Source organism: Zingiber officinale, chromosome 2A (genome assembly GCF_018446385.1).
Source record: "Zingiber officinale cultivar Zhangliang chromosome 2A, Zo_v1.1, whole genome shotgun sequence".
Classification (NCBI taxonomy): domain Eukaryota; kingdom Viridiplantae; phylum Streptophyta; class Magnoliopsida; order Zingiberales; family Zingiberaceae; genus Zingiber; species Zingiber officinale.
This window is the reverse complement of record NC_055988.1, coordinates 34,766,148-34,792,019: the sequence shown is the minus strand read 5'-3', so window position 1 is coordinate 34,792,019 and position 25,872 is coordinate 34,766,148. Positions and strand designations below refer to the sequence as shown.

At 35.6% G+C, this 25,872-nt stretch overlaps 2 protein-coding genes across 3 annotated transcripts in view; one reads left to right on the top strand and one right to left on the bottom strand.

Annotated features, from left to right (window-relative positions):
* Nucleotides 1-20,533, bottom strand: part of LOC122041014 — a 22,679-nt gene extending 2,146 nt beyond the window's left edge. Inside the window, exons 1-8 of one of the 2 annotated variants that reach the window (XM_042600533.1) lie at nt 19,530-20,533; nt 18,980-19,314; nt 16,748-16,886; nt 9,860-10,011; nt 9,237-9,314; nt 9,009-9,111; nt 8,231-8,319; nt 7,797-7,908 (exon numbers count right to left, since the gene is read on the bottom strand). In XM_042600533.1, coding sequence (XP_042456467.1) covers nt 7,797-7,908; nt 8,231-8,319; nt 9,009-9,111; nt 9,237-9,314; nt 9,860-10,011; nt 16,748-16,886; nt 18,980-19,314; nt 19,530-19,910 — 1,389 coding nt within the window. In that variant the 5' untranslated portion in view covers nt 19,911-20,533. The remainder of the gene's footprint in view (nt 1-7,796; nt 7,909-8,230; nt 8,320-9,008; nt 9,112-9,236; nt 9,315-9,859; nt 10,012-16,747; nt 16,887-18,979; nt 19,315-19,529) is intronic. The other variant, XM_042600534.1, reaches the window with a different exon arrangement.
* On the top strand, nt 20,342-25,872 carry LOC122043629 (protein TRACHEARY ELEMENT DIFFERENTIATION-RELATED 7A-like). The gene is made up of 2 exons (XM_042604236.1): nt 20,342-20,435; nt 25,346-25,872. The coding sequence occupies exons 1-2, from the start codon at nt 20,342-20,344 to the stop codon at nt 25,870-25,872; spliced, it is 621 nt and encodes a 206-aa protein (XP_042460170.1).

The window sequence follows — 25,872 nt, the reverse complement described above, 5'->3', positions numbered from 1 at the left end:
CTCAGAAGAAATTGCTGAAAGTCCAATTCTTAAGAAGTATAGGCTTCTTTAATAAACAAAGACTTATATGTGACAAATTGCCATTCTAATATTCACCTCACCCAAACAATAAGGCATGAACAAAATAGATATTGTAATTCTGTTTTAACGAAATGTTTAGACAGATGTTATATGAACAATAAATTAAATTTACATGCAACATAACAGATATTTAGGAGATAATTGCATAAAGCTTGGATGTGGCAGATAACTATACATTCATTTTACAGTGCAGTGCTAGGTTGATACCATTCTAAATTTATGGCATTTTGGTATTTTGCATGTGTGAGAGAATTTACCAAAACCTACAACAGCCGAACCTTTCGGCCATGACACGTCAAGATGTGCTAGACAGTTTAATTCTTAACAATTTCTTCTCCTTATCCTCTTTCATAATGATACGGTTCTTTCTCCATTGACTCCAATGAGATCATGCATTTTCAAATGCATTGCTCACACAAACACTAGCCATCCTCACTACGGTTTGAAATCTCATGTCATGCTAAGGCAAAACGGTTGAAATATATCGTTCTAGTAAATCACCAAAACTAGATATCACTCGGCACCAAGGTTCAAAATCTCGAGCAATGCCGTAGCTTTGGCCTTTGACTAGAAAAAAATTATTTCAATATCGTGCCAACGTTCTAACGCATGGTGCCGGTAACAAATTGAAGGTTAAAAGAATATGAAACAAAAGAAGGAAACATTGTCTGTGTTGAGAGGTATCAAGTTTCAATAGTTTACCAACATGATATATTTTGACCGTTTCATCAGGCATGATACATGCACAAACAATGTCTCCTTCATACACTTCATCTTCTTCCTTCTTCAGCTCTAATCCATTACCGGCATCATGCATTAAAACATCGGCACAATATCAAAATAGCACCGTCCCAGTCAAAGATTGAAACTTCGATACAGCTCAAGATTTTGAACCTTGATCCTTATGTTGGAGTGTATACTGAAAGCCTAAGCTTTGTAAACATTCATTATGAATAAAGAATCACATTTGATTAAATTGTCTACATTTAGTTTTAGTTGTTCAATTAATTTATATTGTAGATAACATAGTATGTGGTGTCACATGCAGAAGATAATGTTATCAGTACCTTATAAATTATAAACAGAAGCTCACGACCAAAATGGAAAGGAACAAACCATTAGAAGGTCGTAGTGTAATTAGGTATTAGTTTATCTTGACTATATAATTACACTAGTACACTCAGAGTGTATTGAGTAGGACCATTTGAGGTCGTTTCTTTTATACTGACTTTATAAAGAAACAAAGACCTCAGTTATTATGGAAGTGTGTGCTCTTAATCCTAATATAATAACAAGCACATATATTTGATATTTATTTCTTTAATTTATCAATGGGTGAGATTTAGTTCGTTGAATCAATAAACCCGATAAGTTGGGAAATGGTATCATTTATAGTGTGTGTTGTTGATTATAGAAGGAAACTGTGTCCTAGAGATACTAGGTTGATAATGTCCTCAAGAGGAGCTCATAAGAATTGTTATGTTAAACCCTGCAGGTGGACTTAGTCCGACATGACGATAAGGTTGAGTGGTACTACTCTTGGACTAAGATATTAATTAAATGAGTTGTCATTAACTCACTTAATTAGTGGACATTCGATATCTTAAACACAGGGAGACTAACACACTCATAATAAGAAGGAGCCCAAAAATGTAATTTGGGATTGGTGCGGTAGTTCAATAATAGTTCTCTAGTGGAATGAATTATTATTGATAAAATTAAGTTGTGTGTTCGGGGCGAACACGGGATGCTTAATTTTATCGGGAGACCAAAACCAATTCCTCCTCTCGGTCCCTATCGTAGCCTCTTATTTATAGAGTTCTATACCCACCTATACCCACCTTCTATACCCACCAATAGGGGGCCGGCCTAGGTATAAAATTGGGTGGCCGGCCCTAGCTTGAACCCAAGCTAGTGGGGGCCGGCCAAATTAAATTAAAAAGGGATTTTAATTTTAATTTTTATTATGTGGAAGAAATAATTTATTAAAGAGAATTAAAATTAAAATATCTTTCTTGTAAAAGATCTACAAAAGATTAAAGAAAGATATTAGATCTCTTTCCTTATTTGTAGATTGGTGAGATATTTTATTTTTTCTTTAAAATTATCCACATGTTGATAAAATTAAAATTATAGAAATTTCCTTTTATCAACCATGAAGAGATTTTTAAAGAGAAATTTTATTTTTAAAATTTCCGGAAACAAATTAGGAAGTTTTAATTGTTGATTAAAACTTGTCTAATTTTTTCCTTCATTGATGTAGCCGGCCATTAGAGTTTGATTTGGGAAATTTTATTTTATTTTTCTCAATTAAATCATGTCAAGGAAATTAAGGAAATTTTATTGTAATTAAATTTCCTAATTTGCCTAGGCCAAGGAATATAAAAGAAGGGGTGAGGGTGCCTTCATGAGACACAACCTCTATTATTTTCTCTCCCTTTTTTCCTTGGTGTTGTGGTCGGCCATCATCTTCTCCCTCTCTTCCTCTTGTGGTGGCCGAATACTTCATCCCTCTTGGAGTTCTCGTGGTGGCTGGATACTACTTGGAGAAGAAGAAGAAGAAGGAGAGAAAGCTTGCATCTCTTGGAGCTTGGTTGGTGTTTTGTTCTTCATCCTTGGTAAAGCTTCTTTGTGGCCGAACCTAGCTAGGAGGAGAAGAAGGTGGTTGGTGGTTTCTCATCTCGGAAGATCGTTGCCCACACAACGTCCGAGGTTAGAAGAGGAATACGGTAGAAGATCAAGAGGTCTTTCTAAAAGGTATAACTAGTAATTTTTCTTTCTGCATCATACTAGTTATTTTTGGAAAAATACCAAATACAAGAGGCTTATGATTCTAGAATTTCGAATATGTTTTTCGATGTTGTGTTCTTTTTTTTTTCTTTTCCTTGTGATTTGATTGTTCTTTTTGGTTAACCTAAAGTTATTTTAGGAAATTAAATATTAGCTTTCTATAAAAGGTTTTGTCTAGTCGGTGGTGGTTGCTCCCATATCCAAGAAGGTCATGTGCCTCACCACGTCAGTACTGGGAACCGATTATGGAAATTAATATTTAATGGAATTAATAACTTAAGGTGATTTGGGTTGAACGTGTTAAGTTCCGCAGGAGACCCAAGTCAAAACCTAAAAGAACGAATAGATTAAGTTTTGGATCAAACGTATTAAGTTCCGCAGGCGATTCAAAATTTAATTTAAAAGAACACATGGTAGCTAGGAAAAGGTTCAGACCTTTGTACAAAATTTTTGTACAGTGGAATCTCTAGGTTTTCCGAGTAGCAACCAACACCTTACCCATTAATTCAAACCATTCTCTCTAACAATTAAACCTTTGGCAGAAACAAGACATGTTGGTGGCATACTAGCCATGCTAGCTCCAATATGGGTCCATGGACAAAGCCATAAGAGAAAAAGAAGATCTACCTACCTCACTGAATCGCAACCTTGCCTCCATTCCTCAAGGAAGACTCATGTTTCATCTTTGCAGAGGAAGCCTCAACTGCAGCTTGTCTTCACAAAGGATGGCTCATTGCATCTCATCTTTGTTGTGAAGGCTCACCAAAACAAAAATAAGCTACTTGTGTTATAGCTTGTTTATATTAACATTGAATTTTCAGCTTTTCTTAATCAACTTTTTTTTTTGTAAAATGCATTTTCAACTTTTGATAAGAGGAAACTCAAATGACTTATTGAATTCTATTAAAGAGATCTTTTATTACATGGCATTGAACAGCTAACTCAAAATGTTATTCTTGACATGCAATATAGTTACTTCTAAAAGAACCAAGTGATCTTTCATTGATTAGGAGAAAGAGACACTTTCTTTATCCTTTCAGTTTATATGCTTATAAATTTACTGATTATTTTACCTATTGTTATAGCAACTGTGGAAAGAGTATTTTGACAATAGTGTGAAAATCTACTAATGCATAGTTATGCAATCATGCCCTAAGTGATGAGGCTCAATGATAGATTTTGATGTTTGGGCAAATAGTTTGTATTAAAATTGCATTTGTATCTGATATGTGTACAAAGTCATGTAGGGACTTGATTGAAAAAACACATAGAGAATTGGTGTGGCAAAGGTTGAAAATTGGCTCGAAGTTCGTTAGAGATCGAAGAAGCATGTCATGGGACATCCAAGGGACTACAGAACGAAGAGCATTGAAATGCAACTCAGCTAGGCGTCTCAAACTACGCAAGTGAAGAGTGAAGGATGACACATGGAGCAAGATGAGGGTTGGTTTAGTGCATCCAAGGATTTGGTGACTTAATGGGAAACCACCTTGTGGTCAAAGAGGAACTGCACGATAAACTCTAAAGTGTGAGTTGAGAGATTGTATATAGGAGAAGCTAGTTCTCAACTTAGGCATTTGACTATTAGGATGGTCATAGTCAACAATCCAATCAACTAAAGTTGAATGTGTGGATTCAGTCGACTACTTAGTTGATTCAAACAAATAACCAATGAACATAATCTTGGAAACACAAGGGGGGAGAAAAAGAAGAAAAACCCTACTCTGCTCATGTTATTATTGGAATCCTCATCTTTACCCGATAACAATAAAAAAGTCTACATAAGTAGGTAAATCTTTCTATAAATTGAATCTTGGCAAAAGCAATGTAAGGAAACTGACAAACAAAGAGAAGCAAGGGGAAGGTTAGATGTTATAATTGCCAAGAGAAAGGCTACATAAGAGACCAATGTCCAAAGTTAATGGAAGGAAAGGAAAGGGAGAAGTCTATGGTTGAGCAGAAGAAAAATGTGCTAAAAGCAACTTGGGAGAAGAAGAAAGTGCTAAAAGCAACTTGGGATGAAGAAAGTGCTAAGCAACTTAGGAAGAAGAATAAGGTGCAAAATGCAACTTAGATGATACCTCCTCATCAAAGGAAGAGGGAGTCAAGAATAGAACTCTTGTAGCCCTCCTCAGTGTCAACAATGAGAGGCCAGATCCTCTGGTCCAGAATTTCAGAAGAGGCCCTATTTATTCATTGGGTGGGTGGGTTGGATCCCACCTGTTTCCTATTTATTCATTGGGTGGGTGGGTTGGATCCCACCTGTTAAACAGGTAGGATCCAACCCATCCAACCAATGAATGAGCAATGGACTAGGATTGGTTCAGGGATCCGGGACCAGAGGATCCCTGCCCCAACAATGATAGAGTTGTCTTAACAAGATCCGAGGAAGAAGAATAAGAGAGCTCAATTCAAGGGGAGCTCAATCGTATGACTCAAATGATTCAGTGAGACAATGATTGAATAATCTATAAGCTCTACGGAACAAGTCAACTTATAGTGGAAGTCGACTAATGGTAGAAACCAGTTAATTGAAATAGCCGACAGATTGAATCCCCAAGCGATTGAAAAAAGTCAACTAATCCTTGACAACAGAACACTAGAGCAAAAAGTGAAGTCGAATATGTTTGAAGGCTATTAAAGGAGAAGCACACGGAGAGTTCGATAGATGACATTTAAGCTTATTATTCTTATTATTCTAAGAGCTCTTTATGTAATCTTATTTAGGGGTGTCAAAAATGAACCCAACCCGATGACCCAACCCGAGTCAACCAAAAAAAAATCAAGTTCGGATTAGGGATTTTCAAATTCGGGTTAGAGGGTTTTCGGGTTGAAAATTTTTGAATCGGATTCAAATTGACCCGGGTTGACCCAAATTTAGGGTTTAGTGGATTTTTTGAGGTTAAATCAAATTTTATTTTGAAAATTAAGATGCTTTTATACATATTAATATCAATCTTAATATGATAATGATGGAGTATTGAGATAAAAGTAAAGACTTATAGAGAAAATAACTAAAAAAAAGTCATTTTGAATCAGGTTATTCAGGTCGAGTTCGAGTTTAGGAGTTTCGGGTTGTATTCAGATTCGGATTGAGAATTTTTTTTAAAAAAAAAATCCAATCTGACCTGAACCCGACCCACCCAAATTGACGCCCCTACTTATCCTTAAACTTCCAAGTTTCAATTATTTGTACAAGAGATTATAAGATGTTTCTCTACCTCTAGAAGAAGTCCGTAAAGGAAAAAAAAAAACTAGTGGGGTTTAGAGAGTGACTCGTCAAAGAGTCACATGTTATGGAGTAGGAATGATTCTTTCAAACAACATTAAATCATGTTGTTGGCGTTCTTATGCTTGCTTATTTTATTTCAATTGCATGAATAGTTTGTAGTTGACCTTGCTAAAGCATTAGCAGAGCACATTTTGCAAGTTAAATGTTATTCACCCCCTCTAACTATCTAGCCACATATGCCTTATAGTCCTAACAACATAACCCATTGGAAGATAAACACATGAATGATTATTTGATCACTCATACCGAGATGTATTTAATGATTTTGTATTTAATAATTTTGACAATGAAGATATTTTACAAATATTCAAAAAATTTAAAACACGTCAAGAGGCATTATAAAGAGGTTTAATGGCCTAGGTAACCAACGATGTGTTTACTTGCACAAAAGCAACTTAATTCCATGAAAATGCATAAATTATGAGGCATTTTCCTTTGCTTATTCATATTGAAATTACAACAAAAGATTTGCTCATTGATTCTGTGTAGGTAAAAATAAGGTGTTTTACTTTTGTCTAGATGATTCCACCGATCACGAGATAACAAACCACCAAAAGGTAAAAATGACCCTATGCTCACAGCTTGTGAGTGAAGATGGAACTCATAGGAGTCCTTGAAGGAGTTCATTGTCATAAAGATCACAATAGTACTCACTATTTTGAAGCTTGTTGCCAATGAATATAATAGCTTGTGGGAGTCCTCTTGAAGCTCAAACCTTGTCACTAATGGGAGGAAACACACCAAAATCCTCATGGAGCTTGAAGCTGATCATCTATGAGAAGGAACTTGCAAGAGTCCTTGTTGAGCTTAAAACATGCTGTCAATGATGAGGGAGGTCAAGCATTACTTGTCAAGTGGATTTAATGGAGGTTCAATACCATGTAGTTGCCGACTCGAACAATGAGAGGAAGCTCAAGTGGGTTTTGGCGAAGTGATCAAACAAGGAAAGAAAGGCAATCAAATAAGAATCTTCGTGAATTGCTTATCTTTTTGTTTCTCTCTTTCCCTCTTCCTCTAGGTAATTGATGGGGGATGGAAGATTATTACTATTCCATCCAACTTGTTTGAAACACTAACCAACCGAGACTTCCAACATGGAATTAAATTCCATTCCCTTGTTTTTGAGGCAGGTAAATAGAGGCCAAGTAAAACTCTAGGGCACATATTCGAACCCTACAGTGCTTGATAACAGACCATTGCTGGTGAAAGCTCTTCTATCATCAATGCATATCCAGTATATCCAACACATGAACACCTCTTCATTCCTTGCCCAAGTCAGCCTGCTATTATGCCATCCAATCCAGAATAATTGTATTAGACCACTGCCACCAGCAGCAACAGTAGGAAAGTGGATCCTGATTTCAACAAATTCGTTCAGCAATAATGTCATCACATGGTAAACTAAACCGAATGTGATTATTTTTCTATATTTAACATAATAATAGATGGTTTGAATATAAAACCTTCAACCAAACTGATCCAATTTTGATTCTGAATCGATTCTATTGTATTTTGTTTGGCTTGCATCAAACTAGAACCTAATACAGTGCATTTTGCAGATAAAATAATTGCTTTAGGGTGTTTGGACTTTGGAATAGTTCTTCAATGGCTACTGTAACATAATCAGACCTACCTTGTCAGGATCCTGTAAATCTTTGAATGCTTGGTTCAATAACACAAATGCCTGGTGTGCTTGAGGGTGAGTACATTTGTCGGGATGCACCAAAAGAGATAACTTCCAGTATCTAGAAAATAGATGCATTAGATGCTTCTGAGGTTGAAAATCAGTCTAGACAACAATAAGATAGCATAGCCAATAAGGAAATAGACAGGTAAGTTGCCGTCAGAGAGAATATTGTATTTTACTTTTACAATACTGGTCATTGATCTTATACAATTTGTAATAAGTATGTGTTATAAGAGAACAATCTTAACTTCCTTTTTATGAAGTCCACAAAGGGAGAATCTCAGAGAAGTAGTAAACTTGAAAGTGACAAAAGAGACATCCGACAAATTTTCTCATTTAGAACATTGAAGAATGTGTGGACGTTGAACAAGGTTTCTAACCTTTTCTTGATATTTTCAGATGACATCTTCCAATTGACTCCAAGAATGTCATATGGTTTATCAACATCAGCACTGACAATCCGAGCTACCTGAACAACACGCATTATCACAGCGTTACTGCACAAATTCAGGATACTATGCAAGCTAACTCTATGAGAGAAAAGAAGAATTTTGATACTTTATTGTTGACTACCACTTATCAAATTGTGAAACATCTTAGCAAGTCCAAGAGACAGACTATGAGAATTACCTTATTCAAACAAAATCAGGATATCAAAACAAATCTCCATAGGTATAAACAGTGTTTAGTGATAGACTATAGCTTCAAAGAATTTTGAGATCATATTCATCAATTTAAGCAGAATTAAACATTTATTTACCTGACACTGTTGACTACCACTTATCAAATTGTGAAACATCTTAGCAAGTCCAAGAGACAGACTGAGAATTACCTTATTCAAACAAAATCAGGATATCAAAACAAATCTCCATAGGTATAAACAGTGTTTAGTGATAGACTATAGCTTCAAAGAATTTTGAGATCATATTCATCAATTTAAGCAGAATTAAAAATTTATTTACCTGACAAAGAACTCAGCAAAGATGATAAACCAAATTCAAAGACAAGTAGCATGTCATTTCACTTAACCCATTTTAAAAAATCAAACCAGATTCATGTTCAAGAAGCTCAGCTGAAACACTTGCATTCATTGACCAATGGCATGTTGGTAAAGCAGTATGAGCAGAATCAACAGAACATAGCATAAAATGTGTATACCTCCTCAAAGCGTTCAGCTTCATTTGCAGATGCAGCTTCCGAAACTATGGCGGGAGGAGGGGGGCCAATGAGCAATTCACTGTCAATGTCCAGCTCAGCTTCCCTGGGCATATTAAAAGTATCAAACGAACTTGCAATTACATTGTTGGTTTTCTTCAACAGACTAGCTACCCACAAGGGCAAGCTAAAGGAAACAGCTGCAGAAATTAGAGACTAGTGTTAAAGAACCTTAGCAAACATTCTGCCTCTGTCAACTCAGCAGCAGCAGCCAATACTTCTCGAGATGGCATTTCAGGTCCAATCAATCTGCAAACAGATCTCATCACCATTATCAAATTACACAACATAAAATTTGGATTGGAAAAATATTGATGCAACTTAATTTGACTTTTGTACATATGAAACAAGTGCTAGCATTACATGTGAGTGGCATGTAACATGTAACCTTCCTCAAAATGCCTGGCAAATGGCAATTTCCATGATAACTTTGCATATAGAAGGCATTTTAAATGAACAACCTTATTATGCTCATTCTTCGACAGCATGCTACTTATCCCTATTTAGTTAACTCTCACAATAGAAGATGGTTTATGAAGGATAAAACATAGAAAGGCCAACACAACTGACTCCTATATCACCATATGATAAATGCTGTATAAATATAGGTTATATAACTATGAATCGTTCATAATGCATACGTGCCAATAGATATACAAATGGAGAAACACATTTAAAATAAAACATGGAAAAGAAAAGTGACATTAAACTAGAAACAACCAATGCTGCAACATAGAGCTAGTCAAGCTAACCAAAAATTGCAGTCTGTCCAATTAAAATGAACTGTAGTCTACCTATATGTGATGTAGCCTATGTTGTTAAAGGGGTGCCTAAGGAGTGAGGCGCACAAGGCGCTAGGAAAAGCGCCTTTTTTCCACGCAAGGCATGCCTGGGCGCCTTTGCATCTCAACTGAGGCGCGATCGAGGCACGCCTCGTGAACAATTTCTGGATTTTTTAAACAGAAAAAAACATTTCATTTGGTTTGGAATTAGGGCACGGAGAAGAAAAAAATAAAAGGTAAGAAGAAAAGAATGCAAGAAGAAGAAACCTGAACCCGAGCCTACTCGGAGAATTTCCGTCTGCCTGAGTCGCGCCATCATACCCAAGTAAGTGTTTTTTTTGTTTTTCTTCTTCTCTTCTTCATTTTCTTCTGTTATCTTCTTCTTCTATTATCTTCTTTTCTTCGTTTTCAGTTTTTCTTTTTTTGTTCTAGTATCTTCCTCTTTTCTTCTTGCTGAGTTGTTGGTTCATGTTCTTGTTGTTTTCCGGTTTTACTTTTTTTTTCCCCTGTTTTTCCTTTTTTTTGTCATGTTTTTCTATTGTGGATACAGTGTTGATTTTATTTTGATTTTTCAGACTATTTTCTTGTTCAATTATCATGGAAGGTAGTAGTGATGCTCCAACATATGCATCAAACGATTCGGCATGAAATTATTTTTAAAGAATTAATCCGAATGACAAAAATGATTTGATTTGTAACTTTTGTCAAAAAGTTACAAAAGGGGGTATCTATCGTGCAAAACAACATCTTGTTGGAGGGCTTCAAAAATACTACGACTAGCAAAAGATGTCCGCCTCATGTACATGAAGAAATTAAAATTTTCATGGAGAAAAAGACGGAGAAAAATAATCCTTCTAAACTTACGACATTGGACTTTGAAGATGTAGACCCTCTCGGTGATGATATTGATATGAATAATATTGGAGTTAAAGCTATGTTGACTATAAATACAAGTACAAGTTCTAGATCAGTGAATGTACAAAAAAAAAAGTCAAAACAAATAGGTCTAATAGATACATATTTTGCTCCTAATGTTCAAAAAAAAATATTGAAAGTAGAAAGGGAAAAGAGAGACAAGCTATGATAAATGAGGCATACAAGAAAGAATTGAGGGAAAAAACTTGTATGGCCATAACTGAGTGGATGTATAATGCGACAATTCCTTTTAATGTCGTTAACTATTCAAGCTTCAAAAGGATGTTGGACTTGGTTAGCCAATATGGTGTAGGTCTAAAAGAACCTAGTTATCATGAGATGCAGGTTCCTTTTCTTAAAAAAGATTGTTGATAGTGTGACAAATGATTACATTAAGTCGTATTAACCAGAATGGGTCAAGTATGATTGTAATTTGATGGCAAATGGGTAGACAGACAAAAGTTGAGGACATTGATTAATTTATTTAGTGAATTCTCCTAAAGATTCAGTTTTCTTCAAATCGGTCGATGCTTCTGATTATGCAAAAATTGGAAAGAAAATATTTTAATTACTCGATCAATTTGTGCTACATTTAGGAGAAGCAAATATTGTTCAAGTTATTACGGATAATGCAAGTAACAATGTGTTTGCTGGTAAAAATCTATTTAATTCTTTCTTATCAATATTTTTTTTTCTTATATATGTTGAACTTATCTAGTGTTCTAACTTCTTTTGTAGGAAAATTATTAGAAACAAAAAAGGCCACACTTGTATTGGACTCCTTGTATTGCTCACTGCGTCAACTTGATCTTAGATGGATATTGGATTCGTCGAGGCATGATAAATATGTTGAGGCAATTCACAAGACAAAAAGAGCTTTGTTGGATGAGTGCCACAAGATTTGCTACTACTTTTCTCACTCTTGAAAGAATGCACCTATAGAAGCAAAATTTAAGAAAAATATTTGTTTTAAAGGATTGGACAGAGAGTAAATGGGCAAAAGAAGTTGCACGGAAGAAGATAGCTAAAATCATCATGACACTTAGATTTTGGAGCAGTGTTGTGCATATTTTAAAGGTATATGACCCTTTAGTCCATGTTCTGAGCCTGACTGATGGCGAAAGAAAACCTACAATAAGCTATATTTACGAGGCTATGGATAGAGCAAAAGAAACAATTATGAAGGTCTTTGAGGAGAAAGAAGAGAAATATAAAGAAGTGTTTGAGATCATTGATAAGAAACGATAATGCCAACTTCATCGGTCTCTGCATACTGCAGGACATTATTTGAATCCAGAATATTTTTATTCATACATGGATTCCAATATCTATGGAGAAGTAGTAAATGTTTTGTTTGAAACCATAGAGAGATGGATTTCAAGCGTTGTTGAGCAAAATAAAATCACTACCTAGCTCTCTATATATCCAAAGGCAAAAGAGCTATTTGGGAGGAATGTGACAATTAGACATAGAAGAGCATTATCTCCGGCAGAATGGTGGGAATGCAACGGAGCAAATACCCTAGAATTGCAAAAGCTTGCTATTAAAGTGCTTAGCCTCACTTGTAGTGCTTCCGGCTACAAGTGCAATTAGAGTGTATTTGAACAGGTATGTAATAAATATAAATGTATAATACTATTAGTATGTTACTTTTATAAGTAGAAAATATCCTTTGCTATTTCATTATGCTTATTGTGATTTTTGACATTTTGTAGATTCACGGCAAAAAAAAAAATAAAAAAAGGAATATGCTAGCTCAACAGTACTTAAATAATTTGGTATTTGTAAAATACAATCGTGCTTAAAACTTCGGTATGATGCACGTGATCAAATTGACCTCATCTTTTTGACAAATATTGATGACAGTAATGAATAGTTGATGGGTAGAATGGATGGAGAAAGTGATAATGAAGAAGATGAGTTGATTTTTGAAGGTGATGACTTGACATGGGATGCCGTTGCTAGGGCTAGTGGAGTTAAAGAGCTTGAATGTTGTACTAGAGGAAAAAACATTGTATCCATGGACTCTAGTTCACATGCTAGGATTAAACAAGTCGAGAAGGGAAATACATCTTCCTTTATGAGACACTCATTTCTAAGACTTAGAGATGAAGAAGAAGAAATTGAATTTGAAGAAGATGAAGATAAAGAAGAAGAATATAATGAGCATGATCTTGAGCTTGATGATTAATTTGACTTATTATGCTTGTTTTGATGAACTTTGTTAGTTTAGATTAGAAAGTTGAAACTTTTATTAATTTTATCATGAGATGTTTTGCTTATCATATTATGTGTCTTATGGCTAGTGGTTTGATATTTGTATATGTGGAATATTAATAGTTATCATATTTGATATATTATATGAATGTGTTAATAGTTTACTAATCAACCTCATGTTCAAGAGGCGTGCGCCTTGGGTTCGCCTCGCACCTTGGGCTCTAGGAGCCCTTTGCACCTCGCACCTCTAACAACACTGATTTGTTTTTGTAGATCCTTATATTATTTAAGGTAGTTTTAAAATTAGGAATTGTCTTGTTTAGGAAAAGAGAATATTTTTGGGATAACTTTATTTAGGATACGATTTATTTTGACTTTTCTCCCAAATGTCTTTGGGTTGGAGTTGTTACGAGATCCAATGCCTCATGTTAACTTCTTGAGAAATTTCTCTTTTTGAACTTGAGTTTCATTGCTACATTCAGTGTTGTTAGAAGTGCGAGGCACGAGGCGAGCCCGAGGCACCCCTGAAGCGCACGCCTCTTGAACATAAGGTTGATTACTAAACTATTAACACACTCATATAATATATCAAATATGATAACTATTAATATTCCCCACACAAATATTAAACCACTAGCCATAAGACACATAATATGACAAGTAAAACAACACTATGATAAAATTAATAAAAGTTTCAAACTTTCAAGTTTTAACTTTCTAATCTAAACTAACGAAGTTCATCAAAATAAACGTAATAAGTCAGATTAATCATCAAGCTCAAGATCATCCTCATTGTATTCTTTTTCTTCTTTATCTTCATCTTCTTCATATTCAATTTCTTCTTCTTCTTCTTCATCTCTAAGTCTTAGAGATGAGTGTCTCATAGAGGAAAATGTATTTCCCTTCTCGACTTGTTTAGGCCTAGCATGTGAACTAAAGGTCATGGATGCAATGTTTTTTCCTCTAGTACAATATTCAAGCTCTTCAGCTCCACTAGCCCTAGCAACGAGATCCCATGTCAAATCATCACCTTCAAAAATCAACTCATCTTCTTCGTTATCACTTTCTCCATCCATTCTACCCATCAACCATTCATTACTGTCATCAATATCTGTCAAAGAGATGGGGTCAATCTGATCACGTGTTTCATACCGAAGTTTTAAAGCATGATTGTATTTCACAGATACTAAATATTTAAGCGTTGTAGAGCTAACCTATTCCTTTTTTGATGTGAATCTACAAAATGTCAGAAATCACAATAAGTATAATAAAATAGCAAAGAATATTTTCTACTTACAAAAGTAACATACTAATAGTATTATACATTTATATTTATTACATACCTGCTCAAATACACTCTAATTGCGCTCACAACCAGAAGCACTACAAGTGAAGATAAGCACTTTAATAGCAAACTTTTGCAATTTGGGGTATTTGCTCCGTAGCATTCCCACCATTCTGCTGGAAATAATGCTCTTCTATGTCTAATTGTCACATTCCTCCAAAATAGTCCTTCTACCTTTCGATATATAGAGAGTTGGGTTGTGATTATATCTTGCTCAGCAACGCTTGAAACCAATCTCTCTATAGTTTCAAACAAACTATTCACCACTTCTCCACAAATATTTAAATCCGTGTATGAATAAAAATATTCTAGCTTCAAATAATGTCCTGCAGCATGCAAAGACCAATAAAGTTGGCATTCCCATCTCTTATCAATGATCTCAAACACTTCTTTGTATTTCTCTTCTTTCTCCGCAAAGGACTTTATAATTATTTCTTTTGCCCTATCCATAGCCTCATAAATATAGCCCATTGCAGGTTTTCTTTTGCCATCAACCAGTCTCTGAACACAGACTTAAGGGTCATATATCTTTAAAATATGCACAACACTGCTCCAAAATCTAAGTGTCATGATGATTTTAGCTACCTTCTTCCCCGCAGCTTCTTTTGCCCATTTCCTTTTTGTCCAATCCTTTAAAATGAACATTTTTTTTTAAATTTTACTTCTGTAGGGGCATCCTTTCAAGATTTAGAAAAGCAATAACAAATCTTGTGACACCTGCACGAATTGCCCCAACATATTTACCATGCCTGGGTGAACATAAATGTAGGCATTTATACTCATTGCCTTCTTCAATGTTGCTTTAAAATCAGGCAATTTCCCAATATCTTCTAAGATCAAGTTGACGCAGTGAGCAGCGAGTCCAATACAAGTGTGGCTTTTTACTTCTAATAATTTTCATACAAAAGAAGCTAGAAAACTAGATAAGTTTAACATATATAAGAAAAAACATATTGTTAAGAAAGAATTAAATAGATTCTTACCAGCAAGCACATTGTTACTTACACTATCCATAACAACTTGAATAACATTTACTTCTCCTACACGCTCCACAAATCGATCAAGCAATTGGCCTTTGCATAATCAAAAGCATCAACCGATTCGATGAAAACTGAACCATTAGGAGAATTCATTAAAAAATTAATCAATGTCCTCCGCCTTTTGTCTGTTCACCCATCTGTCATCAAACTAGAACCATACTTGGCCCATTCTGTTTCACACGGCTTAATGTAATCATTTGTCACATTATCAACAACCTTTTTTAAAAAAGGAACCCGCACCTCATGATAACTAGTTCCTTTTAGACGCACACTATATTAACCAAGTCTAACATCCTTTTGAAGCTTGAATAGTTAATGGCATTAAAAGGAATTGTCGCATCATACATCCACTCAGTTATGACCATATAAGTTTTTTCCCTCACTTCTTTCTTGTATGCCTCATTTATCGTAGTTTGCCTCTCTTTACCCTTTCTACTTTTAACAATTTTTTACACATTAGGAGCAAAATACGTATCCATTGGACCTATTTGTCTTGACTTTTTTTTGTATATTCACTGATCTAGAGTTTGCACTTGTACTTATAGGCGACATAACTTTAACTCTAATATCATCCATATCAATATCATCACCGAGAAGGTTTACATCCTCAAAATCATATGTTGCAAATTTAGAAGGATTACTTTTCTCTGTCTTTTCTCCATGAAATTTTAAATTTCTTCACGTACATGAGGCGAACATCTTTTGCAAGTCGTAGTATTTCGAAACCCCCCAACAAGATGTTGTTTTGCACGATAGATACCCCCTTTTATAACTTTTTGACAAAAGTTATAAATTAAATCATTTTTTTATCCTGATCAATTCTTTGAAAATAATTCCATGTCGGATCTTTTGATGTATATGTTGGAGCATCGCTACTACCTTCCATGATAATTGAACAAAAAAATAGCCTGAAAAATTAAAAATAAAATAAAATCAACATTGTACCGGTAATAGAAAAACAAGACAAAAAAATGAAAAAACAAGAAAAAAACAAAACCAGACGACAACAAGAACACGAATTAGCAACTCAGTAAAAAGAAAAAATGAAAAAAAGAAAAGAAAAGAAGATACCGGAACAAAGAGAAGAAAAGACGAAGAAGAAGAAGAAAAGAAGAAAAACGGAAAACGAAGAAAAGAAGATAACAGAAAAAAAGAAGAACAGAAAAACAAAAAAAAAAGGAAAAAACACATACCTGGGTACTGCGGCACAACTTAGGCAACCGCGGCGATGACGAAAATGCTCCAGGTAGGCTCAGGTTCAGGTTTCTTCTTCTTGCGTTCTTTTCTTCTTTCCTTCTATCTTTTTCTTCTCCGTGCCCTAATTCCAAACCAAATGAAATGTTTTTTTGGGTTAAAAATCCAGAAATTGTTCACGAGAAGCACCTCGATCGCGCCTAAGTTGAGGTGCAAAGATGCCCTAGGCGCGCCTAGGCGCGCCCAGGCGTGCACCTGATGAACAACGCTCGCCTGCGTGGAAAAATGCGCTTTTTCGTGCCTTGTGTGCCTCATGCCTCGGGCGCGCCTTTAACAACACAAAAAAAAAAATCCTTATGAAGTCTATAAATTTAAAGAATAATATAAATTTTCTAACTTGCATCTTTCTCCCCCAACAAGGATATCTTAACTACCGGCGAGTGGTACACATCTTCACTTTAGACTTTTTTTCCAATCAGTTAAAAGTTATTGTAGAACCATCTTAGTTTTGATATTTAAGGAAGTAAGTTTATTTATTTTTTCTCAAACCTTAAAATGAGTGAGGAATAATTGCCTCTTCACTATGCTTCTGACCTTTACTTTCATTTTTATTGTCCATTCTAATGTATAAGGAAACACGGCAGCTAACCATGATACAAAACAACTCTCTACATCTCCAATATAGCCCTAGTGTCCATGGAAAAGTCAACATGTAAAAGTTGAGGGTAGAATGTCTACCAACAAGGCACCAAATACTTTGCAAAAAAATGAAATTTTTTTAAATAAATATGAATTTGAACCAATTTTTCTCACAAAGGAATAGTGGAATGAATATAAATTCTTTTAGAGTGATTATGAGATTTTGGGGAATGAATGCATAGGTATAATTTATGTGCTGCTCTTTAAGCCTACAGGGTGCTTTAGCATGCAGTTTTTAATAATCATTAATTATTGAAATTCTTCTCCTAGTATTGCATTTATCTCTCTTATGCACAATATTAGGGCTCTTAGTGTAGTGGATAAAAGTAGACAAAGGAATCATGATTAATGGCATGTTGAATGTGCCCCAAAAGTGGTGTATTCACAGGTACCTCTTCAGGAGGCTCACTTAAAAAAACATCAGTCTCAGGATCACTAAAAATGAAAATTTTCTTTGCAATTATATAGTTAGTGTTCTATATAAAGAGAACATGCTATTAGTAAGCTCTTTTAGGGGTTAAGTACTAGGCTTAAGAGGTCCTTGATCTCGCTAGAGAAATGATTAAGCAAGAAGGTAGAGTTATCTCTTGTGATGCTAAGATTCCCATCACCACTCTCACAGGTTGAGGATAAGGTAAGTCACGAAGTGACTTTTTTAATAACTTTGAAATCATTGTAAAGGGATAGATGACTCCATAAGGGCACAACATCCTATGTTGTTAATTGGGGGCTTGGCATTCCACCTAGATTCTTTTGTTTCCTTTTCGGTATTGTTTAGTGAGAAAAAATGAAAGATTTACTTTGTTATTTGTGGCTTTAGTTTCATTTGGTAGGATTAAGCGTGTCTGTATTTTCCCTTTCATCGTGTATGATGGAAACAACCATGATCTACCAAGGATCACATGGGCAGCATTCACAGGGATAATGTAACACCATACTAACTGTAATTACATAGGGACCAAACATCTCTCTATTTTTACATTAGTAATTATATTTGATCTACCAACACAAATTTATAAGGATTTAGATGACGCTTTCATTTGAGTTGCATTATGGTGACTGACTTTGTAGAAACTACATTTGTGTAACTTCCATTATTTAAGATAATCCTGAATGCTTTGCCCCCATAGATAGGGTAAATATATGAAAAATGTTGGTATGATCCTATGCATATAGATGATGTTAGGTATCTTATTACATGGCTATCATAAGTTCATTTTCAACTTCATATTTGTCTAATGGTGCATCTAAACAGTGAATATCCTTTTTTCATGTTTTTTTTTACCGTCTAGGATATCCAAGTTAGTTTTCCTAAATCTAGAGCTATCTTATATTCTTGATCTTTGGATTTTTTTTTGTAAACAGTATTTATCAAAATAGTGATATTTTCTCTTACCATGTCAACCAAAGATTATTGACGAGTATATAAAGTAGCAAGATAAACTAGGCACAATGAAGTTTTTTCTTTTTTCTTTAACAATGGAGCATAAACAAATTCAATTATCATTGAACTCCTTGTTGTTATAAAAAATGATAGGGACAAGGCATACAATGATAATTGAACCTGCCAAAGAAGATTACCAGTTCACACAGTTACAAGGAAGAAAAAAAAATTCAATATACAAGATGACTAGAAACTAGAAGGAACGACTAGGGAAAAAGCAGAAAATCAACTCATAAGAAGCTATAAACATGAAACCTTCAAAATCTACAGTATCTCACCTTCTTCTTCCAGGTGTTGGTCCTTCATCTTGTAACTCATTTAGGTTTGTGTCATTTTCAGCTTGGTCCTTAGGTGAATGTTCGGATGGTGAAGACACTTGAGTATGTGGTTCTTTGGACACAGGATGCAGACTATCTCCAGTTTTCAAATATGGGCATAGTATTGGACCAACAATATCTAAAGTTGGAATGCCTTTTCGATGCAACAAATAAACACCATAATCATTTTTTTTTAGGTTTAAAGATTGGAAGAGACGTCTTAGAAGTTTCACCAGTGACTTATCTGAAATTCCTCCTACATCAACACCTTGTCCACTATCGATCATGTGAAGAAGCTACAACAAAAAGAAGGAAAACAGTTGCAACACACACACATATTTAGCATAGTGCAAAACAATCTTACACATAAGAAAAATGTTATCTCATTTTGAAATGTATAAATAGTGATTTTCTACTTTAAAAAGATAACAGGCGAGTTGGTTTTTTTGGGTAATCCAGGTACCCAGCTCATAGGGAAGATGCAAATTGCATAAAAAATACTTGTTCGCACCTGCTTTAGATCATCTGCAGCATTCGGAAATTTCTGAAGGAAGAGGCGAGTAATTGCTTCAGGTCTGGACGATTGAGAGACGGAATCCTCACCGGAATAAGAAGATGAAAAATGAGAATAATCTGAATCGTCACTGCCATCCTTTTTCCTCCGACTCTTATGCCTCTTCTCCAACTTCTTCCTATCCCTTCTCTTTCCCCGACGCTCCTCATGATCCCGCCTTCTCTCGGACTTGGAGTGTCTTTTCTTTTTTTGTCCACTGCTCTCCTTGTGACGGCTAGACCTACTCGTCTCTTTCTTCTTACTTCTTTTCTCAGTCTTATCGGAGCTCTCGCTGTCAGATGAAAACGACCGTGAGGAGGATAGGCGAGCTCTTCCCATTCCGTGACAGAGCTCAGCTATGAAGAATACAGTTATTTTTCCGTGCGTAGTGGAAGCGGGACAAGGGACGATGTGGGAGCCAAACTAAACGCTGCAGATTCTGCTCAAATCGACAGGAGAGGAGGCCACTGTGAACTTTAATCCCTTTTCCGAACCGAGGGAGATCGCTGAAATCAAGATTGCTGTTGGAGAACCGGAGAGGAGAGCAGGCCGTGCTTCTGAGGCTTCTTCTCAGCCCGCGATGGGAGGCTGTCGCTTCGGGCTTCAATCCCTATTCCGAACCAGGAAAATTCGAGGAAGACGCGAACTCTGCTCGAGGGCCAAGGGCCGTGGAAGGAGATAGGAAAATTCGCGGGGCTTCGTCGGCACAATAGAGGCGGCAGGCACCTTTGGGCGTGACGATTTTGGCCGGATCTAGCGGCCAAGGAAGGATGCCGGAGCAGCAGATATGGTCGGCGATGCCTCCTCTGGCCGGAGCAGAGACTGGACGGCAGAGTATGGGCGGCGGCGGCGAAATCCGTTTGGGTTCGCGTCGGTGGCAGTAGAAAAGAAGAAACCCTTTTTTGTTCTTCTCTCTGTTCTCTTCGTCTTGTTTTCTTCGTGAAAACGGCGGAAGATAATTAAAAGGAGGAGAGAGAAAGAATCAAGGAAAAAGAAATATTAAATCTAAAACTCAATTTAATTCTAAAATTCAACTTATACCTCACCCATCCATTTATTCAATCTACTCTACTCGATTTGGATCCGTATTCACTATCTCGTAAATTAAATCACTTAGTTCAATAATTAAAATTTTTAATTTATAATTAAATTAAAAAAATCATCTTATCTTTAAAAACATGATTCATCCCTACTTCTAAAATATCTTCTATATTTATCCCACCAAACTTAATGTCTCTTAATTTAATAATTTAATTATTAAACTCATTTAACTCTTTCGAATATATTTATTATGCATGTGATTCAATAGATTCTCGATTTATATTAATCGTCCATAATTAATCATTAATTATAAAAATATCATGAATGACACCTAGTAGTATATCATAATTCTCATTTAACCGAATAATTAACGGTTGATTTCTGAACCTTTCAACCGTTACAATGAGTCGTATGTCGTTTATTTCACTTGTCATATACCCATTTAGTTTTGGTCATAGTTTATTTGTTAGTCCCCACTAGAGTAACTAAGTCACATCAGCCTAAGTAATACTTCCTCATCATATATATTCAAATTACTCATACACGTGTCCAAGCTCTTAACATATAATGCTTTGGTCAAAAACTTTGAGTAATAATTCTGATAAATAGTCATAGGATATACGTCTCCTTGTAAAGAGCGGTGAATCTTTTATTAGTTATTCAAATACCTTCGGACACTTTAACTTATACTCAATCATCCTGGGGTCACACCTCCAAGGAGATACTTGCTTAAGATGTCAAAGTATAAGTATTCATGACAAAAGTGACTTGAATACCTCAAGTCGAAGAAAACTTGCACTCGAGCATCAATGAGATCTTTATTAACATATATGTAGAGAATCCTATGAAGTCTCAGAGTAAGTCACTCCAATAAACTAGTTATCATAATTAGCATCTACTTTAACTTTCGACATCCCAATATCTCATACTAGTGAGAAACAACTATTTGGATAAATCAAAGAACATAGCACGTGCTAGTTTCACAAAATCGATGATGTCTGAACTCATGAATTCAACGACTAGGGATTATTTTCAATATATTCATGTATAGAGATGCTCACTAGTTATAATTTAATGATAACTTCTCTCACGTTATGAATCGTATATATACCTAGAGAATGTGTATTTAAATAGTAAAATTTTATTTATCTAATAAATAATATATATTATTATAAAATGAGCATTAGTAAATAGATTGAATAGGAAACGTACGCCGGGCATTGGTGAACGACGGTGGAGTAATTGGACAGGGAGGAAATAACGGGGAGGGGAAAACTCGTAACTCTATTGGAGTGTCGAAAATGCCCTAGCAGGAGAAACTATATATGGAGATAAGAAAAAGCAGAGAAGCAGAATGATTAATGGGACAAAAATTATTACTCAAGAGGAGAGAGTATTTTTTTTATTTTTTATTAAAATTATTATATATTCAACACGATTATATTAAAAATATATTTTATTAAATCAATTAAAATTATTTCAACTAAATTAAAATTATTATTATGATATACAAAATACAATTAAAAATATCGAATTCCTTTGAGTTTTAATGATACTATTAGTTGGGTTCTCTTAAATGATATTGATATGGGATATAATGGACAGATTTTGGGGATGATGTGATGATCAAAGTTAAGATAACGTAGGCATTCCCTATCTGACTTTGTTATTCGCTTAGTGCTAAGGCTCTTAATGCCAACCCGACCGGATTACAAGCCGTTCAGAAGAAGAGTGACTGTCCTTTAAGTCTGTCGAACATCGGGAGTTTAATGATTCACTCTTGAATCGGGAAGTTAGCATGTCCAATCATTCAATAACCAACTAAGTTTAATTAGGGGTGTCTGACTCACCTCACAATCGACCGACCATAGGTTTGGTCGAGGTAAAGGTTAAACTAAATATATGTGTTTGTTATTATATCGGAATTAAGAGCGCACACTTCCATAATAACAGAGGTCTTGTTCTTTTATTCAGTCAGTATAAAAAGAAACTACCTCAAATGGTCCTACTCAATACACTCAGAGTGTACTAGTGTAATTTTATAATTAAGATAAACTAATATCAAATTATACTACGACTATTCCAATGGTTTGTTCATATCCATTTTAGTCGTGAGCTATTATTTATAATTTATAAGGAACTGATAACATGATATTCTGTGTGTGACACCACACATCATGTTATTTACAATATAAATTAATTGAACAACTACACTAAGCGTATAAATGTAGACATTTGACCAATATGATTCTTATAAATGTTTATACAAAAGTTAGACTTTTAGTATGCATTATAACAAGACTTACATAGGAGAAGTAGGGAGCTAAGCTCCGTATGTCCGGCCGACTCTAGAGTCCGACCGACTGTATGCTGAAAGACTTGCATAAGAAAATGACGAGCAGAGCCCTGTATGCCCGTCCGACTCTATGGCTACCCGGGTTTATGTAGAACCTTGCTTTTAAGAGGTGGTTCGTTCGGATACGTATACCCAGACTTTGACTTTAACTACCATATCATTTTAACTGTCGATCCCATATTAATTACCTTTCGAGCCACTCACAATATACCATATCAACTCAAATTCTTGTAATTAGCAAAAGGTTTTGACTTCAGTTGCAACTCAAACTGCACCAGCCTTGAACTATAGGGTTGAAGGCCATTCTTCTGGTTTCCAACTGATTCGTTCATTGTCAGAACAAAGAACGGATCCTAAAAGAGCACGCATGGAATTAGCAGTTCTGGTTGATTTTATGGGGGGCTAGAGTGACACACCTCCTTGGAGCTTGGAGCTTGGAGCTTGGAGCTTGGAGCATTAAGGTTGAGTTTTGAATATTATAATAAATCTGGAAGACTAACTAATAGGAGAGGTTGTTGGTAGGACAAGATAGGAGGATTGGAGTTGGAGCGACATCCCATGGTAGTTTTTTTTTTTTTTAATCAAGTTGTTAAAAAAGGATCAGAAGAAGTGCAATAATTATTGTAGATTTTATCATTTTAGTATCAGTTGATTTTTTTCTTAGGTTATCATATGATACTATTATAAATTTGAGGATGAATTTTCTTAGGAGAATGATGCCGAAACATAAGAGTATTTTTAATTTATTTTCTATCTTTTATATTTTTAAATTTTAAGTCTTGTTTAAGTTTTTTTTTATTGTTAATATGTTTATAATTTTTTCTTTCTATTAATATTTCTTTCCATTATATATTTAGGGTTGAAATCTATATTAGCATGATGTTATATTAATTTCAATTTCTGTTAAATTTTTTTTCAAAGAATTTCTTTTCTTTCTTTACAAGATAAGAATTAAGATCTATACATGAGATTTTCTTTCTTTTATTTGAACATTAAGGTCTAAAGTGTATATATATAAATAATTGTTTGGGTTATTGTGAGAGATAGCTTTGATCAATACTAATTCGGCCACGTAATTCTTTTTCCCAAAATTTGAAGTAGTTTTTAAATGTTTAATTTTTGATATTCATGCATAAATCAACATATTTAGAAGATTACTTTCAATATTCATGCGTGAACTAACGAATTCGATAGTTGCTTTCGATATTCATATGTGAATCAACGGATTCGATAGCTATTCGTTACAGTAATAAGGTCGCTTGATTCTATGGGTGCACAAGTGCACATACACACATCCACAAACCCTAGATTACTATTTATCTTCCCCTTCTTTTTGCCTCTATTAATTAAGTGATGAAATGACCGTGCTAGAAAACTTTCGATCATCATTCAAACTCTCTCTTTCTAGTGCTCTCTCTCAAACTTTAATGGAGAATACAACCAATCCTCGTCGCACCAAGATGAATGATGACAAAGTCAATATTGACACCAACTCACCGATATTTTATTCGTCAACGATATCAAATCAGACCAAGTATTGTAATAATATATACATATCTTTTATTTTAATAATTAATATTTATATTTTCTAATAAAAAAATAAGTTATTTTAATAATATATGAATAATATATAGAATACACTACCGGTTAGTGTCGCTTCAATGGAAAGAAATGTTTCTAACTTGAAATTTGATAAAATAATTTAGTAACTTTATGAATGGAAAAAAAAAATATTCATCAAGTTCCAAGTGCAGTGTGGCACTTGAAGAAAGAAGAATACGAAACAGCGTGTGAAATGTAGCTCTAAAACGTCAGTGATGAAGATACTACGTGGTCGCTTGGCAAATGAGTAAAAGGAAGAAGAGGAGAGTCTCAAGCAAATAATTATCTTTACTCAGAAGTGACAAAGTGATAATCGATGATGATGATTATATTGGTTGTATGTACATTGATGGAAGCAATAGCGAGGCGCAAAAGCCTTGGCATGGGAGCCAAGTCATGAGCTGCATGAAACCACCTCCTCAAGGGGAGATCTAATGATCCATATTTTTATAAATTAAGAAATGGGTCATATAGAATTACGGTTGGATCGTGACGACAATCTTGTCATAATTAATTATGATTCCTCTTTAGATTTATCATCCTCTTAAATTATAATTTAGATCGAGACGATTGATCAAAGATCAGCCGAAGGCTTATATATAATTCATCTCCTGGTCCATAAAAATACTCTCCTTGGCAACCCCAACAATTTGATCACCCACCCTAGCTACTACTATAAACACCACCTCGGGCAATCTTCTCTCCTCATCGCAAGCCCCTTCCCAAACGATCAATATATTATGGCCTTCCGATTTCCTCCTCCACCCTCCTCAAGGCAACCACCCACGACACCTTCTCCAGCGCCCCGTCAAAAAAACCCCCCTGCCTCCCACTCCCATCGTGAACCCACCGCCGCCTCCGGCTCCCACTCCCAAATTGCCACCGCCGTCTCAACGAAGCCCCCCGCCACCTCCTAGTGTAAAGCCACCACCGCCGCCACAACCAAGCCCCCCGCCGCCTCCTAGTGTTAAGCCACCGCCACCTCCCACTCCCAAACTGCCACCGCCGCCGGCTCCAGTTGCACCGCTAGTTCCGCCGCCGCCACCGCCGGGCCCAAACCACACCGTGGTCATCGTGGTGGTAGCCACCCTCGGCGGCCTTGTCCTCCTCGGTTTCCTTGCGGCGGCCGTGTTCTGTTTCCTACAGAAGAGAAAGAAGAAGCAGAAGGCGGCAGCGAGAGAAGGGCTGGCGGCGGACGTGGAGGGTCATGTGGATGGGCAGCAGTTACACGAAAGGTTCAAAAAGGAGGCGGCGTCCGACGTCGGTAAAACTTCACGCGGTTCCAGCCGTGCGATCGGTTAG

What these genes read in the sequence shown, in the direction of transcription:
- LOC122043629 (XM_042604236.1), top strand. Translation starts at nt 20,342, where the DNA reads ATGCCGGAGCAGCAGATATGGTCGGCGATGCCTCCTCTGGCCGGAGCA. An exon ending in CGGCGGCGAAATCCGTTTGG is followed by an intron (nt 20,436 to 25,345) that starts GTTCGCGTCGGT and finishes ACCCTCCTCAAG; the next exon opens with GCAACCACCCACGACACCTT.